This window comes from Limanda limanda, chromosome 8 (genome assembly GCF_963576545.1).
Source record: "Limanda limanda chromosome 8, fLimLim1.1, whole genome shotgun sequence".
NCBI classification, from domain to species: Eukaryota; Metazoa; Chordata; class Actinopteri; order Pleuronectiformes; family Pleuronectidae; genus Limanda; species Limanda limanda.
The window spans coordinates 17,274,725-17,293,085 of record NC_083643.1 but is presented as its reverse complement, the minus strand read 5'-3'; the positions used below and the strand labels follow the sequence as shown (position 1 = coordinate 17,293,085).

At 41.6% G+C, this 18,361-nt stretch overlaps 3 protein-coding genes across 3 annotated transcripts; 1 reads left to right on the top strand and 2 right to left on the bottom strand.

The window, feature by feature from the left end:
- Positions 1-476: 476 nt before the first annotated feature.
- spi1a (Spi-1 proto-oncogene a) lies at positions 477-2,989 on the bottom strand. The gene is made up of 5 exons (XM_061075944.1): positions 2,860-2,989; positions 2,479-2,572; positions 2,226-2,395; positions 1,249-1,414; positions 477-1,134 (listed from the first exon to the last, which is right to left on the bottom strand). The coding sequence occupies exons 1-5, from the start codon at positions 2,884-2,886 to the stop codon at positions 824-826; spliced, it is 768 nt and encodes a 255-aa protein (XP_060931927.1). The 5' UTR covers positions 2,887-2,989; the 3' UTR covers positions 477-823.
- A 2,723-nt stretch (positions 2,990-5,712) lies between these two features.
- Positions 5,713-7,321, top strand: tmem276a (transmembrane protein 276a). Its single transcript, XM_061075942.1, has 4 exons — positions 5,713-6,115; positions 6,560-6,673; positions 6,782-6,919; positions 7,074-7,321. The coding sequence occupies exons 1-4, from the start codon at positions 5,713-5,715 to the stop codon at positions 7,319-7,321; spliced, it is 903 nt and encodes a 300-aa protein (XP_060931925.1).
- Positions 7,322-11,205: 3,884 nt separating this feature from the next.
- On the bottom strand, positions 11,206-12,512 carry fibina (fin bud initiation factor a). Its single transcript, XM_061075946.1, has one exon. The coding sequence runs from the start codon at positions 12,487-12,489 to the stop codon at positions 11,860-11,862; it is 630 nt and encodes a 209-aa protein (XP_060931929.1). The 5' UTR covers positions 12,490-12,512; the 3' UTR covers positions 11,206-11,859.
- Between the last annotated feature and the right edge of the window lie 5,849 nt (positions 12,513-18,361).

Genomic DNA, 18,361 nt, shown 5'->3' with positions numbered 1-18,361 from the left:
TTTTGCCGGGGATAAGTCAAGAGTTGGACACCTTTCCGTCAGACCAGAAACAGCTATCAGAACTGATCAACTATGTAGTTCATTCTGTTAGGACGGTTCTCTAATATTTGGCACAGGCATCGAAAAATGTCCTACCGGGCCTTTTTGCCTGTTCATATTTATTATTTAAAATAAAGCTCTATTAAAAGACACACGGATGACTTCATTATCTTCTCATTTCTCCTCTCTGTCTGTGTGGAGGATGTGCTTGAGTTGTGTGTCTGTCTGACTCTGTAGTCCATCATCTTTCTGTTGACTATCTTTTCATTGGTACAGATTCACTGCTTCTTTCACTTCGGTTGTAAACAACTGTAGTTCTATGTCTATTAGTTGAATGAACTTGTTGATTTGTGTTGGAAATAGGCTGCACCATGTGTTTGTAACAGGTGGACACACTATGAGCCAGAATGCATTTTGTCTTTGTTAAAGGTGGATTTAATTCATTTGAGTAATTTACAGCATAGCATTTATTTACACACATTCATAAAAAACATGATCCTGATAAGATTTTTGTGTTTTTATGTATGTTTTTTCTTTAATCCCTGTCCCAGATATTTAATTACCATTTAATCATAGTGCACAGACAAAACAAACTTAATTTGGGAATAAAAGCAATTTATATCAAAGTTCGCAAATGTCATAGACAAAGTTCACCATCATCACAAATAAATAAGTGAGAAAACTTGGTAGAAAAACAAAGTAAAATGCAAATCTACAGGCAAATTAAATCTGGGCAAAGTTTGTGATTTCAGCGTGATAATAAAATGCTGCCTGTGTTTCCTAATCAGTGAGGGTACGGACGTAAATAGAGGTTCCTCAGCACTTCCTCACTGAACTGATAGGTTAGCTTCTTCTTTACTTTTTTTATCTCTCCAGTTTTGCCATAGTTCCTCAGAGCCCGGGCCATTTTTTGGTAGGTCATTTTCTTGCGGTTTCCTTTCTGAAGGCCCCAGTGACTGGCCAGAGCCTCTTTGTGTTTGGTGGAGAACTGGAAGATGCCCTTGTCCTGGTCCACCCACCAGATACTGTCACTCATTTCACCATTTCTTAGCAAATCCAGGAGGAACTGGTACAGGCGGATTTTCTTCTTGTTACCTTGGGTAGAAAATATGAGACTGGTTAACACTATTTATCAGTTTAATTCAATCATCAATATGCCTTTCAGAACATTGGGATTAGCTGTCAGCAGATCATTTTCAGTTGACTCACTGTGGTCTTTCCTGAAGGATGAGTGGCTGTGGTCTTCATATTCATCTTCCCCCTCTGACACCTCGAGCGGGGGACTGACTCCTCTCTGGTCCTCCTCTGAGTAGTAATGGCCCGGGGAGGCCGAGGGTTGGTACTGGTAGCACAGGGATGAGGTGTAATACGGGATCTGTAGGAGGAATTGAATGAGTGACAAGGTTCAAAATTACACAGATACAAGAGAGAGCTGCAACTTTTTTGATTTTGCAATTATTCACAGTCTGACATTTTCATTTGAACACTCTCATTGTGGCAAAAGAGGAAGTAGCTCTGCCAAAATAGATCTCAACGCTCAGAGAGAGCACGTGATGTAGATGACATTTCAGTGGAAATATCCCCGACTGTACACATCATGTACTTTACCAGTTAAGATTTTAAATTTAAAAACATGAAAAAAAGGAAAATACATTTACTGTAAAGAACTATTTCACATTATTTTAAGTTCTAGAACACATAAATGTTATTAATTTATGTTAACATTAGCACTGACATGATCGGTTAATCAATTGATTGGTTGATCAACAGAGTGCTAATGACTGTCATTAATTTTAGCACTCGATTAGTCATTAGCGTATTTTGTTTTTTTCTTTGTTTTTTTAAAAAGAAAATCTAAAATGCTCTAGTTAAGTTTTCAATTTCTATCACATGAAGTGAAATAATTTACCATCTTTTCAAATGGAGAAAATGTTATGTCCAAGTAGAAGCTTACCTTACAATAATTAAAACTATTCATTTCACTCATTACTGTCTATTTATGGATTTATGGACTGAATCTGAATAATTTAATTCACATATTTGACATGATGAACACTGCTGCATGTTATTAATCTGAGTTTGTATTGAATTTAGTGGTGGATTCGAATGGGGGTGTCAAAGTCTGTATTTCAGATAAAATATGTAGATTATTTCTTTTTACACTGTGGCCAACCACATGAACTGACCTGTGGTGACACAGAGAGTGGAGGCTCCAGATGAAGCGGCACACACTCGCTGCTGTAGCGGTAGGGTGGTATGTGAGGGGTCACAGACTGAAGCTCTGTGAGCTGATTCACTGGGGAACTCTCCAGGTCCAGCAGCTGGACGCGCTCAGAGTGGAAGGTCCATCTGTGGTCTGAAAAGTGACAGTTGTTTAATTGAGTTATCAGTCCTGTCGTGACTACTCGTTTTCTCAAAAGCTAAATCCAGTTTTCTCACCTTCATAAATCTCCCCTACATTAGTGAGGTACGGGTACAGCTCTGCAGGCGGACGGAAATTCTCTGACTCACTTGGAATAATTTCCTCTGAGGGCTTTGGAAGAGAAAAAAAAAGACTTTGTCACAGAGAAAGTTGAATCTCTGCCTCATTAAAAAAAAACAAAAATCTTCCATCTCTCCTCAGATATAATAATACAGACTATGAATCACAAGAATTCCTTTTAAAGCTGCTGTAAATGTAATATATCTGATTCAACAAATGAAACTGCTGTAAAAACCTCAGATTAACATCCTGTCACTGTCACAAACTACTGAGACTGAAATACCAGATTTACTCTGTGAAAAAGTCAAACATGAAATAAGTAAAGTAGCAGTACTTACAGGTGATATGACATAGCCTTCCATCATGTAAACAAGGCAGCATGAGAAACCTCTGTTCTTAAATCTGGTGATGGATGTTAACGGACTCTGGTTGCCACACTGACAAACATGCAATGTTGCTGAGCACTGACTTCACCAGACAAACGGGAACTGAAAGTGAGAAATAAGTTGGACCCTAGGCAGTCTGCGTTCAGCCGATTATCAAATTCAGCTAGTTCCTGAAGGCCGAGTGTCGTATGATCCGGTCACAGTTGCAGCCATTTCCTGCATCTCTAAGAGGAGTAATTATACAATAAGTAATACATGTGTAGCTACAATATTCAAATATGTATGATGTTATTGTTCAGCATGAAGTTGTGCTTTTTAAAGTAATTTACCCCCCAAAAAACGAAAGGTTTTGTTTGGAATCCTCTTTGGGTGAAACTTTGAAGCAGGGATAAACCATATGAAATAATTTGTTGAAGGAGTCACACAATTTGCTTTCACATAGATTCAGCAATGTTCCTTTTTGCGTCAACTCCTCCTCCTCAGTTAAAATCAACCAAGAATGATGCTGTTATCCAACTCAACACTTCAGAGTTAAGTAGATAAACCAGGATTCTCCTAACTAAACCTGTTGTGAAGAAAATAGTGATCTACTTGTTATCTGTAGTATCAGGCGCACCAACCCCCCCCCCAGTGTGGTTTATTCATGTAGGAATTTTTTTAGCGTAACAGCACACAGGAGCTGAAACCAAAAGTGAAGTTTGGAATTGTGCTTGTTCCTCTTTTATTTTGGCTTTATGGTTCCAATTGAGGAAGTACCGAGCATGAGAATGAAACCAGTGAAAACATGCCTGAAATGTTTGGAGCCACAGTGTCCCTGTGTCTTGTTTGTTTCCACATACACACATATAAATGTACACAGACGTGTCCTCGTACTTTCCAATTAAATCGTATGAACCTCATCCTTAAATCGTTTTCCCAGTGATGTAATTATTACAAACCCATCCTCTTGGAAGAAAAGTTTTACTACTTTTAGGCCCTGATCACCGATGGTGGGAGGCCCTATTGAATTTCGAATGATTATTATAATTTTTAAGGCAAAATAAGGGGCTTTTTCAGGGCTTGAACATGCTCAAATACTTACCAAACTTTGCAGAAAATTTGAAAGTGGTGAAAATGTATGTATTCTGGAGTATTTTGAAAAGGACTTGGCTAAATGGCTCAACAGCGCCACCTGGAACGCAGGCCCTATGTTTCCCTTCGAACCATCTTCACTTAAATCGGTTCACAGGTGTATCATGACCAGACAAACAAACAAGTCTCAAGGAGCATTTTGAAAAACGCAACAGGAAGCCCGCCATTTTGGATTTAGTGGCCATTTTCCACATTTTCCACATTTTTATTTTGCTGAACTTGTCCCAGGGCTTTCATCAGGCATGCATGATCAAATCAACTCCAAACTAGACATGTAAGACAAGAGTCCCGTCATGATGACATCTACACAGATATCATGACTTAAGATCACAACACCCAGGGTGGCAACAGGAAATGTCTTGACTTTTGTATGTCTTACACTTGGATGTATTCCTCATCAACCACTGACCGCAACCATATCAAACTGTGTCAAATGGGTCTCAAAACATTGATAACGTAGCCATAAGAGTACTGTGAGTTTTCTTCAAATGCCATATTAGAGGCGTGGCGTTAAAGTTCATCAACTCGCCATGACATAAGGAATTGCTGTATCTTCAGTGTTCATGGTTGAATCTTCGTCAAACTACATTTGTGTAACAACAGCCCCTAAGAAGATATTTATAGGATTTTAAGGAACGGGTGTGGAAAAAAACTGAATAGCGCCACCTAAACTGCAGCCCTGGCACCACGATTGACCGACAATTACAAAAATCAGTCTGGCCATGTCTCTCTTCATAACAATCAAAAAAGTCTCTTGGACTAATATGCTAGAAAAAAACAGGAAGCAGACAGACAGATGGACGTCGGCGTGTCTGTCTGTCCGTCTATCAGTCTGTCCCTCTAAACAGTTCAAACTAGTTTTGATAAAACATCCCCATTATAAAACAGTTTTTGATTAATTTTTCATGTTGAGACGAGCTTCAGTAACCATCATAGTTAAGCTCTCTCAGACTGGGTGCAATGCAAATAATAAGAGGAGTGATATTTGTAGATGTTATGATGTTATTAATGATAGCAGCGCCAATAAACATCTGAACAATTGGCTCATTCAAAAGTAATTTGTAATAAGTTTTGGCCTGTTGGGATAGAAAGTGGGAAATAAATATATACACATACATGTATTTGTGTTTGTGTGTGATGAACAGTTCCCTGCTCCTTGGAGAGAAAAACGAGGCTCTTGGTTTTATTCACTCTGGATATGTTTCAGTATTTCACAACACAATAACAGCAGGTGAGGTGAATCAGGAGATGCTCCACTGTGTTGACAGACTCTGTCAAACTTTGGCACCGCTCCCTGCACATCATGATCTACGGTGCAGGCCCTAGGCTTGTTGTGCTTTCAAATATTTACTCTGTCTCCATCTACTGGAGAGAGAGATGCTGGACTGGCCAGTATCTAGGCTAGACTGAGTTCAGAGGCGCACAGAGGAGACAACCAAAATAGCAAAGCCAGGCTATCATTTATTTATTTATCCCCCTGCGTCTGAATTTTGTTTTTTTTTCGGCGATGGTTGGCACATCAGCCAAATGGGGGCTCCGGTGATTCATCTGCGCTTCAGATTTCCCCGTATTGCTCAATTTGCTCCGCACCTCAGCCACTGACAGCAGCAGCCGGGAGCTAGGGTCCTGCTGTCCCGTGGAATTATCACGGCAACCGAGACACACGCATGGAACATGGCTGCGATGAGGACTTTAACCGCGGCGGGTCTCTTCCTGGCGTTCTGCGCTCTGGGGCTGATCGCAGTGGCGATCGGCACCGACAACTGGTACGAGACGGACGCGAGGCGGCACCGAGAGCGCTGCAAGAATTACTCGAACAAAAGGAACGACCCCGGTTACATCTACATCTCCAACAACAACCTCCCGCTCCGCATGCTGCCCAAGGAGAAGAGCGTGGAGAGGAAGGGCTCCGGCGTCGGCGGCGAGATGCTGCTGCGGGCCAAGCGGCACTTCTTGCCTCCCGCCTCGGCCATGGAGTCGCTCTGCAGTCGGCAATTCAACTCCACCATCACGGGACTGTGGAGAAAGTGTCACCGGGAGGGGTTCGACTTGGAGACGGAGGATTTGATCTTTAAAGGTTTGCATCTGGATGAGTGTGTGTGTCATATTTTGTGTGTTTTCGTGTGTTAATTTTGTGTATGTGTGTTGTTGTGCGTCGCGCTCTCTGTAAATACTGTGTGCATGAATGCGCTATCCGAGGTGCTGATGCTGCGCACAGACCCTGAAGGCCTACGCAGCACATCAAGCAATACATCCGCTCACAATGCCCACCGACGGGCTGTGTTGTTTCCCAGCACAAGGAAAAACGGGGGCAAGCTGTAGTACCAGAAGCCTGGAGATGAGTACAATAAGCTTCTCCACAATGTGGGTGGATGGGTGGGTGGTGGGTGAGTGGAAGGGGGGGTTGGGTGCTTTATTTTTTTCGGGGAGGGGGTGGCAGCAGAGAGCCCTGTGGTATCCTCTTCATCTCATCCCAGTGCTCATATGTGACACATCCTCTCTGCCTTGTTTACATCCACAGGATTGGTTCCGCGCTGCACGCCAATAAAATACTACTACTCATCCTCAACGCTGCCGAGGAACCTGCCAATCAATCTGACCAAGACAATAAGGCAGGATGAGTGGCACGCGCTCCGTGAGTACCCCAAAAATGCCTTGTCTAATTTATTTATTTTGGCATAACCAGAGGAATGAATGCGGAGGACCTTGACATTCTGACACTTGTGCTTGTGCGCCTTTGCAGACCTGCAGAGGATGACTGCCAGCTTCGTAGGCATGGCCATATCCATCATCCTGTTCGGCTGGATCATAGGCGTGCTGGGCTGCTGTAAGGAGCATGATCTGATGCAGTATGTCGCTGGACTTCTCTTTCTCATGGGAGGTAAGATGCACTGTACTTTACATAAAGAGCACTGCTCCCGCGTCACCACAGAGGGGCGCTCAAGTCTCAATCAATGCGAGGGAGATGAAATGATGCATCAGGGGTAATTAACTTGGATTGCTGTGTGACTGGATGTTTGCTTCCTCTCTGGCAGGGACGTGCTGCATAATCTCTCTTTGCACATGTGTGGCCGGGATCAACTTCGAGCTGTCCCGCTATCCCCGCTACATGTTTGGCATACCAGAGGACATCAGCCACGGTTACGGCTGGTCCATGTTCTGTGCGTGGGGAGGACTGGGCCTCACACTGCTGGCTGGTTTCCTGTGCACACTCGCCCCTTCCCTCTACCCTCCACAAACCCCTGTGGTGCACAAGCCCAGGCAGGAGAATGGCAGCGTGTGACAGGCTGCCGCACATCTACCAGACACCTGTCTCATCCTGAAACAGTGACGAGCCCTGTTCCAGAGACAGTTTTCACCCAGGGACTCAGAGCAGTGGGAGCCTTCACATGGCTTTGGCACAGAGAAAGCACAGGACTCTGGCTTTTGCTCACATGAAAAATGAAAAATAAAGAGGTGACATCTGACTGACTGAAGACGCTTTCAGCTCCTCTGGTGCTTTTTTCCGTCCCTCTTCATGAATGAACTGTTCATTGTTATTGCTTGCTCTCGAACTGAAGAATAGATATACAAATTTCTCTTCCTGTAAAATCTGCTAGTTTGAAAAGAAAAGAAAAAAAAAACAGAAAAAAAAAAACACTGGCAGAAGACCCATAGCACAACTTTAAAATCTGTATTGAAGGTGGATGTGTACTGTCACATTTCAAAGGGCAACTGTGTATCATTATGTACCCATTCAAAACAAGATATGTACATGTACTTTTTAAACTGTATGTATGCAGATGCATTTGTGTTTATTCAAGGAAAAATATGAGCATTAAGACCAAACTGTGTTTGAGGGAAATGTTTTTTTGTTCTTGAGGTCTGACCCCCATCAAAATATTTTTGAAAAATAAAACAGTCATGCAAAACCACTTTTTTTCTGGCTTAACCCATTGAACAGGCATCATATAAACTGCCTTGTAAGGGTCTCTCCTCTTGCATAATGACACAAGTTTATTAGTCTGTCAGCAGAGCCCGGGATGGAGTCTTCCATAATGTGTAAAACAGCAGCTGGTTGTATTTATGTCATTGTTGCAAGCGTCGGTTTTATGCAGCCACTTCTAAACAAGTGTCGGTGGCCAAAGACTGAGTCAGTGACCAAAACAGACAAGGAAGGCAAATAAACTAGAACAAAGAAAGTGAAGTAACGGTCTGCTGCTGCTGTAAAACCTAATTTTATTAACAGGAGCGATCCATGTAAACAAGGAAATCCAGATAACTACATGAAAAGCTCTCCGATCAAACACTTTAAACATGCTGACAACAGCTGCACAACTTCCCTGATTTAACAAACAACTTGTTTTCCATTGACAAAATGTCACCGTGAATAACCTCCATACAACTTTAATGACAAATTAAATCCTTCTGACATCTAATTCCAGCTCTGGCTCCATTCATTCGCTGAGGTTTCCTCAGTCCTCAGCATCTTGTCTTTACTATTGTTCCTCTCAAATTATATTTATTATCCTCATAGAGTTATTATATGCAGCTGCAGCCTTGAAAGAAATCATTGTTGCGAAACCTTATTGGCCACCGGAGACTGTGTTGTCTTGAGTAGTTATAACACACACAACACAGACAATGATTGAACAATTCTTAAGTTATTCACAATAAGATTATCTGCAATTTAAAGCTTTGACATTTATATTATTGTTTTAGTGCAGTGCGGCAGTCATGGCCTACGGCTCATGAATAACAAAGTGCAGAGGGTGAGGAAGCAAAAAAACGATATTTATTCTTTGTAAAGAAGTGCTCCTCTAATAATATCACGTTGTTGTTGCATTAAACTAAACTCTCTGGAAACATTGACACAGAACTCCTGAAGCCCATGGCTTTAACAATTCACATTATGAATATATAGCATAACATCCATGTATTCCAGCTTAGCAAGTTATATCATGACACTATAACATTTATTCATTTATTTTAGCACAAAAAACTGATTCTGCAAAGTCACTGCAGGAGAGAAATGTTGGCTGTGGCCAATCACAGCATGCATTGCGAGAGAGGCGGGGTATAACCTGGACAAGTCACTATCACAGGCGGACTGCAATACTTGTATTTCCACACTTGTGAATAAATAATTTTACTGAACTGAGATATATTAAACTGTAAATGTTATGGATTTATGGTTAGAAATTGAGCCTCAACACACTGAGAAATAAAGGGTTGAAATCAGTCGTTCATTTTATTTATCCAAAGAGAGATCTGAAATCATTGAAATCAGAAATATTAGTACCTTCACATCAGTTGTTTAACACTCAGTAACCCTGATTAATAGTTGGGTTGGGCTAGAAATGCTCCTTAGATTAAAAACTATTCAAAAGTCACGTGACAGAAACCAACAAGCACTCAAGAGTTTGGAGACAAAGAGGAAGAGGGCCTCCTCCTAGCTTCTGTTTATAATAAAGGAGTATTACCACTTTCACCACTCAGCGCCTTAATGTGGAAGGAAGTGGATGTAATCCTTTCTCATAGAGAGTCCACTGTCTGTTGAACTGCTACATTTGGTTTTATCAGGAACACTCAGTCTATACTGACAGTTCAGCCTTGATCTTCAGACCAGCAGTACAAGCACATGCTAGTCCTAATTTAAGGTCTATTTACAAGCTCACAATGGCATGGTCTTCATAAGATAATGGACTTTGTTCAGTGGAGGTTTTCTTTGGTAAATTGAAATGTACTTGAAAGTTGTAAAAAAAGAACCTCAGTTGCCATGTAGATGTCCTGCAGATGAAGACACTCACAGTCTTTGATTCAAATGATTGACACATCCCTCTATTCTCATTAGAGTAAACGAGTAAACAAATAACGACTAGCCTCTGCCAAAAAGTTCTTGGGTCAGATATGAATGATGGTAATAGCGTTAGTGATGGTGGTAGATGTAGCATCACATTCATTGCAGTGATAATTATTGAGGGGCTCTCAGTAGCTGTACTCTTCTTCATGCTCTCATCTGTCCAATAACAACAGCAGCACAGAAGCATGTGGTTTAGGGGCTTTGTGCTCAGCTCCGAGATGGATCGCTGTGTTCTCAGGTCAACTCTGCTCTGCATTCCTGACCTTTCTTTGTTTGTCTTCGAGAAATGTCAGAGAAGAGAATACTTTCTTCTAATAGAAGGGGCACACTCCGGGGCTTTTACTTCTAAGAATCAGGGAGCTGAGAATCTATAGAAAAAGTGTTTTTGTAGGAAAAGAAGAAAAAAGGTGGAATGAATAACTCTGGGCCAAAAAAGACAAACTGAGTATGATGGGTTGTTTATGAGAGCTTCCATGACCTGCTCTACCTTCACTTACACAGTGGAAATTTTAACCAGTATCTTGTAATCTACTCTTCTGAGCCCCGAACAGTGCCCCTGGAAATAAAGAGCCATATAGACATATAGGGTTTCCCTGCACATGGAGCTCAGCGCTGTGCCGAGCTGCAGAGAGCTGTTTTTAAAAGGGGGTCCCCCGGGGGAAGCTGGACTGTGAGGAAAACCAGACAGAGGAAATCACACCCAGTTGCGCCCATGGCTTCCCATCTGGCTACCTCACATCTGCAGGGACATTATCACTGTAAAAAATAGGCACACTTACAGCAGCTACTTTGCGGTTGACGCAGACGCTGTTGAAAGGAGAGCATTTGAAAACAGAGATAAAACAGAAATAAAAGTTCAGGAAAATGGAAACAGCACGACAGTAGATAGTTTCTTCCCTTCATGGACACTGTTAATGTCTTACAGGAATTCAAAACGTCTTTCCTTCCGTAAACAGTGCGACGGAAATACGTTTTTATGTGTCAACAAAAAACCAGGGAACTTTGATAGAGATTTAAACAAGCAGCAAGTCTATTTCTAGAAAAATAACTTGCCACAAAAACATCTCACTTCAACCACAAACCCGATAGATGTTGACAGACAAAGGAATACACAGCAACAACAGTGGCTGCTTTTGGACAAACATATTTCATACTGGAGTACAGATGACTTCCAGATGAAAGTGGGAGGCGGTGACAGACTTCAGACGCCAATTACGCACAGCCACTTGTACGTGCTGACAATAAACATGGTGACACAGAGACATGGCAGTTGAGGGGTCACTCTCCACTGTAGATAATCCAAAATTCAGATTTCAAAGTTTTTTTTTAAATGTTTATTTAAACCCAGAGCTTCAAAGCATGGAGGTGGTTTTAACAGTACAACACCACATGACAACTGTACGTCTGCACAATAAACATGCCACAGAAAATGTGTGAATTTGACACGACAAACAAAAGCATTGATTTAGCGGGGAAATGGTGGGAAAAATATTATTTTTCGCATGAAAGAAAAAGGGAAAGTTACCATATGGGATGAAAATTAAGTATTTATTTGAATGGAAATTGTACACAAACAATTTTATTTAAACCACAGAGACAGAAAGTTGGCTCCAGACGCTAGAGAAGAAAAACCCCAACAGGAACTGGGAAGACTTTTATTTTCATACTTTCTGCTGAATACACAGTTTCCTAAGAGGCACATAGGTTTCCTTGTAGAAGTAATTTATGTTCACATTTTCTTTCGTCCTCCCTGAGCCAGAGGAACGTGTTGATGTTTCTGTTGGAGGACGGGCAGCCATCAAGAGGTCAGAGCGATTCAAATACTTATAGGAAGGATACTCATAAGCCACAACTAACTTTCCAGTTGTTTGTTGAACTGGAGTGTCCACACACACACACTTACACACATTAACACACTTACACACATTTACAGACACCTACACACACTCAATCACACACATTAACCTGCCAGAACACCTCTATGATCCGAAGTTGAGGTACTCGGTCTTGAGGCGGCTCAGTCTGGTGCCGTGGCTGCGGATGATGAGAGACAGCAGCTCTTGTTTATCCTTCAGTCCCACAGAGATGTCCGTGGTCTTCCTCAGCGCGTCCCTCACGTCGCTCACTTGCTTCACCACGGATCCGTTCAGCTGCTGCTCCTCTCTCAGCTCCGACTCCTGGCTCTGCTTGAACTTCACCTCCAGCTCCAGCAGGGACTTGTCCACGCTGGAGAACGCCTCGCCGATCTGGGAGATCTCCCGCTGCAGGAACTTGCCGTAGCTGTCCTCTCCGTCCAGGTCGTGCGCCACGGCGCGTCCGATGCCCTCCAGCAGCCGCGCCGCGTCCTCCGCCTGCAGCTTGGCGATGACGAAGTCGTCCCGCACCACCGAGTCCCGCTCCTCGTTGGCCCCGCACGGAGACACGTCGGAGAACTTAAAGAGCATCTGGCACTCCTCCGGGTCCACGTTCTCCTCGTAGTCCCCGTCCGGCACGAAGAAGTGATGGAAGGTGCCGTTGGAGATCTCCGGCTGCAGGGGCCCGTCGTAGACTGCGGAGCAACATGGCACAGATGCGACTATGAGGAGCAGCAGTGGGACGGGAACCATCATGCACCTCCTCTCTCTCTTTGGCGACCAGCATCTGCACTGGCAGCCGCGGAGCCAGCGCACAGTTTTCATCCCGACTCATGTTACACAACTCCCCGTCCCCTAAAAGGCACAGACCGCCTGTTTAAGTAGAGAGAGGGCCCCTGGTGGCCCCCAGGTATTATACAGCCACACAGTGTCAGTGCAGACTACGTTCTCCAGGAGTTAAAAGTTGATTCACACTCTAATTAGCCGATATCCTTTGTATCTGAGCAGAGATTAAACAATAAGCAGGAATAAGTATTAAAAAATAAGACTCTTATGTGCAAGATTATTTTTCTGTTTTTCCCATCCAGTCCTGATTCAAGACAAATCTGTGTTATATCAAAGTATTTAGTTTGATTTATCTGTTGTTTACTAACCAGTAGTTTACTAGTTAACTAACCTATACATCAGCAGTCTACTAACCTCAATTAGAGATTTTTTTTTTCTTATTTGGTGCTGAGTTTTTACCGCTAGAAACTTTTTCTGATTTATTTATAAGAGCTTGATTTAGTTTATGTCAGTCACATATAACAAGATATTCAACAAGACAAACTCCTGGCAGTCAATATACCAGTCTTACAAGGTCTCAAATGAGTTGAAACAATAATAAACATTTTCTCTGAAATATGTTTGGTTTTAATGTTATACATTGCTATTCATATTACACAAACAAGACCTATAAGTATTTGACACCTGCCTGAATACAGTCCCATCACACAACAGTCAAATCTTACAAGTTCACATGTCTAACTAAACCTGGTCAGTTAAGGTCATACAGCACCATCATTTACACTGTCAAAAGAAAATATACATAATAACAATAATCTACTTTATTTAAACAGTACTTTTCAAACATAGCACAACAACAAACGATAAATCAATAAAAAGGAGAGATGCTAAAATAATGAAATTAATCAATAGATTGTAATTCATGCGGAAGAATATGTTTGAGATTAGCCTGAAGAAGAAGTGGTCCAGGAGTATACAGGGGGGATATGTAAATGTACAGAAACAGATGTGGTTAATGTTAAATGAGTATGGTAATGGTTCTTTTTCTATTGCATTCCCAGACTGTGAGAGTCAGGGAGCAGTAGTTAGAGCTCACTCTGACGACTTCAGTTGGATGATTACATTACTGCACTGAGGGAGAGAGTCCCCTGGGCTACGATCCCCTCTACTGCACATCCTGTCTTGGGTAATTGCATCATCACTAGGTGGTCGCAGATACGTGCCTCAGCAGGTCAATGCTCACTTAAACCAGAACCATATGGTGAGCTGTAAACACAGGACTGACAGCTGATGGTTTCTGTGTGATCCATCCATTCATGGTCCACGTTGTATCTGAAGCTGCTATCTATCTATCTATCTATCTATCTATCTATCTATCTATCTATCTATCTATCTATCTATCTATCTATCTATCTATCTATCTATCTATCTATCTATCTATCTATCTATCTATCTATCTATCTATCTATCTATCTATCTATCTATCTATCTATCTATCTATCTATCTATCTATCTATCTATCTATCTATCTATCTATCTATCTATCTATCTATCTATCTATCTATCTATCTATCTATCTATCTATCTATCTATCTATCTATCTATCTATCTATCTATCTATCTATCTATCTATCTATCTATCTATCTATCTATCTATCTATCTATCTATCTATCTATCTATCTATCTATCTATCTATCTATCTATCTATCTATCTATCTATCTATCTATCTATCTATCTATCTATCTATCTATCTATCTATCTATCTATCTATCCAGGAAATATTTTTTTCACTTTCCTTAAAAGTGCTGAATATTAATTTTCTGGTTTTCCCAGGAATGGAAAAATGGAAAAACAATCTGAGTTCTCATTTTCAGACTTTGTATCACTCAGGACCTTGAAACGGACGTTACTCTCTCTGCTCACTTTGCTTTGTACTTTCTCTTGCATTGATTTTCAAAGTCTGAGTCACGACTCAACACTGTGGCTCATGAGGGATTTTACAGGGGTTACCCAAGGTTTAGCAATTTTTAAATACGTCACAGCGCCTGTAACTGTGCACTCGTAATATTTAGTATGAAGCTGAGGACAAACCGTGTGGGAAACAAAGCAAGTACAGGTGTGTTGTGTTTACGTCTCGGTCAACAGGGTTGATTGTTTAGAACACTGCAGTGGTGCTGAACACACTCCTGAATGAGCAGCACGACACGAGCAAAGACAACTCGAGGCTGCCCAGCATGCAGGCTGTCTCTTTTCCTTTATAAGTCACACACCTGAATAAATATAGCATCTCTCAGCATAAACACTGACGGAGTAAATTGACCAGCGGGAGAATGCAGGGCAACGCTGCCTGAAAGCAGATGTAGTAACACATGAAACAACAAACTGTTCTTGTTGAGCTTTTACTGTATGACATTGTGTGTGTGTGTGTGTGTGTGTGTGGTTGTGTGTGTACATGGAGGGCTGCAGATTGGACACATGCCTTTTAGATGGTGCTGATGTGATTCCTCTCAGTGCAGATCTGAGGAAGCAGGAGGGTCGAGGGCCTGCAGGTTGCGTGGGCAGCTGCACAGACTCACAGTGAATCATAATGACCTTATGCTCATCACGACCAAAGGAATTATTCAGATTTGATCATTTACATTCTCGAAGTTATCAGCAGTGGAGTTATGTTCATTACTGTGGACCTGCATTACAACAAGCTCTTGAAGGATTTAGACTTTAACATGTAACAAATTAATCAATTAAAACAGGATCCAAAGAGGAGAAACCTCTGAACCATCCTGTAATCTATCTTATTTATCTTAATAATTTCTATAATTGATAAGGGAAAGTGTTCTGCACAGATGGTTGATGAAAGATGGCTGAATTCTAAGCGGTGTTCACAGTGGTGAATAAAATAATTTACTGGGTGAGCCTCAGTTGTGCTTGGACTTGGAACAATGTATGTGAGAACAGTCAAAACAAAAAGCTGCAATAGAGACATTTCAGGAGGGGAAAAGACGACAAGTCTGGGTTACTAGAAGTCATAAAAAGATTGTTTTTATTTTCTTAAGAATTGAGAATGTCTCCACAGTTATCCCAATGTGGGTGTGATTCTGTGCAAAAGCTATAAAACTCCATACTCAAATGAATTTAAATCGTCAAGATCTCTCATACACATTGAAAAAGATGCATACATCACAGACCCTGAAAATAATTGAAATGCTATTAAGTACATGTCAAATCTGAGTTGAATGAAAACACACCTTCAGTGCACAAAGCAGCAGATGGTACCTGGACCACATGTTATTTTTAAGAATACCTTCTTATAAATAAATGTTTGTCTATAATGATGAATTTTACAAAATTAAAAAAAAAAATCAAACCCATCAGCTGCACTGTTACGGTGACTTAACTTGCAGCTCTGCAGGGTTTTTGCCGGGTTGCCATTGTAATTACACTATGTACACTATGTATGTATGCAATCTGGACTGACAGCAAAAATATAAAATTCACCATTAATCCTTATGTTGGTGAGCACGTCACTATTCAAGTTTGACTAAAACAGCTGATGGAAAAAACCTGAGCCGAGCACACTGCAGAAATTGTTTTCTTTTCTTTTTCTACTCTCTCACTATTTAACAAACAACAAATCTTCTTGCCAACGAATCCTTGTGTAACATATTCCACATATATAGAAGTGTATTTTACATTTTCCTGCAGAAAACATACCAAATATAGACCGGTCACTTTACAAACACATTTCATGTGCAGTCGCAGGTAAGAATTACCACCAGAAGTAGATATATCAAAAAAAAACTGTAAGTAACTGGTTCTGTTCTCAAAGGAAAAATGGCTTTTGATAAGAAATCCAGCGAAGAAGGAGAAGTAATTATTCCATTGTCTGAAGCCTTAATAGACCATCAAGCTGTCTTTAAGTACAGCACTATAGTATTATAATTATCATTACAGAGATTGTTCCGCTCTTTTCTTCTGCACATACACAACAGCTGGATGATGACACTTTCACAAACCCACAGATGTGGAAGGTTACAGATGTCTCAAAGTTAAAGTGAGATTCTACACCCTGCCCCCTGAGAGCGGTGGATAACTGCAGCAATGTAGCTGTCAAATGACCTCTGACCTCATCTTTGACACCACCTCTACTGACACCCCCCCCCGCCAAACCAGTATATGTACATGAACTGTTTGTTGCCAATCAGCCCATAACACTGAGATGCCGGGGCTGTCATTATCAGACCCTTAGATAATAAAAGCAATAAAGAAGATGATGAGAGAAGATTTCAGAGCAGATTATGTCCACTTAGTTTTAACTTAATCAGATTGACTCTGGCTCAGTCACTTCCTGTTGCTGCAGTAAGTTTGATGGCAGGTGTTTTCGTTGACTCTGTGCACGGCCGTCACATCTTTCATCCGTCCAGTGCCACAAAGTAATTTGAGGCTGTTGCTGTCAACTCATCTGTCATGGCTGATACTCATGAGTAATATCTGAATCTCACCCCTCTGTCACCTCGATAGCAATTTCCCAGCAGGCCTGCTGTGCTGCGATCTTCACCAGCTGCTCCGCAAATTAACTTTACCGGAAAACAGTTTTCAAACTTTACCACTTCCTACTACAGCTCAGATGCCTAAAACTCATCTCTGGTTTTGGAGTAAAAACTTAAATCCGGTGTCTTGAAAGCAATAATCTGAGTGATGCATCCCTCACAAAGTACAGCTGAGGAGGGTGGGGATGTCGAGGAGTAAAACTAAAATAATCTAATAATTTGGAGCCAGTAAGTCAGGAGATGACCAAATTATTCACGATGAAGTTATTAAATGTCCACCTCATGGTGGCAATAGGGTTACAAGATAAACAAAGTCAGTCGGATTTAACCTCTAGGGACAATGAATGTCCGAACAACTTTTAAATGGTAAATGCACTGTATTTATAAAGCTCTTATCATCTACTTACAGCATTCATCCATTCACGCACACATTCATACTATTCTGTACGCTTCATTTTTTCTATCACACACCGTTCATACACTGCTAGCACATCCGTCAGGGGAAATATTGGGTTCTGAATCTTGCCCAAGGACACTCTGGAATGCTGTGAGGAGCCAGGGATCGAACCACTGACCCTCTACATAGTGGATGACCCAGCCACTAAAGAGAAAATGTCATGACAGTCAATCAAATAGTTGTTGATGGACTGACTTTTAACAGACTTTTATAGCCAAATCAATGGAACATGTTTTCATGAAACCAGAGTTTATAGTTATTTTACATGCAGCGGAGTCCATGGAATACAAATCACGGAACAGTGGTGCGCCTACTCCACCACACTGGACACCATTCCCTGCACAGCGTGTGCACTGATGATTTGTGGATGCCAGTGATGTAACTTTTTCCCCTGCTGCTCGTCCTTGGTTCCCTGTCCCTTTACACCCCAGTGCAGCTGGATTTATGGCCACAGTCTCAGTGGGTCCACTGATTACCCTCCTAACCTGTACTGTAAATCTGTGCTGTATGACTTACATCAGTCACCTGGGGGTGATTGGAGAGAGAACTAATGGCCACAGTCTGCCTGAGAGGGAGAGGGGTTAAAATCCTTGATATGTGAGGCCAGAGTTGGAAAACTGCTCGGAACAAAGTGTGAATAAGGCTGCTTGTGTTTTATTGGTGGACAGACCCGTGGGTTTAACTGTGGTGCCGGGCACAACACGTCCTGCTGGTGCAGCTGGGCCAGAGAATAAGTCATTCTGAGAGATGCTTTAAACCTGCTCTGCTGTTCTTCTGTGATCCTTTTCCAGCTTGAATTCCTCACAAAGCGGTCAAATGAAGCTGTCTAATATATC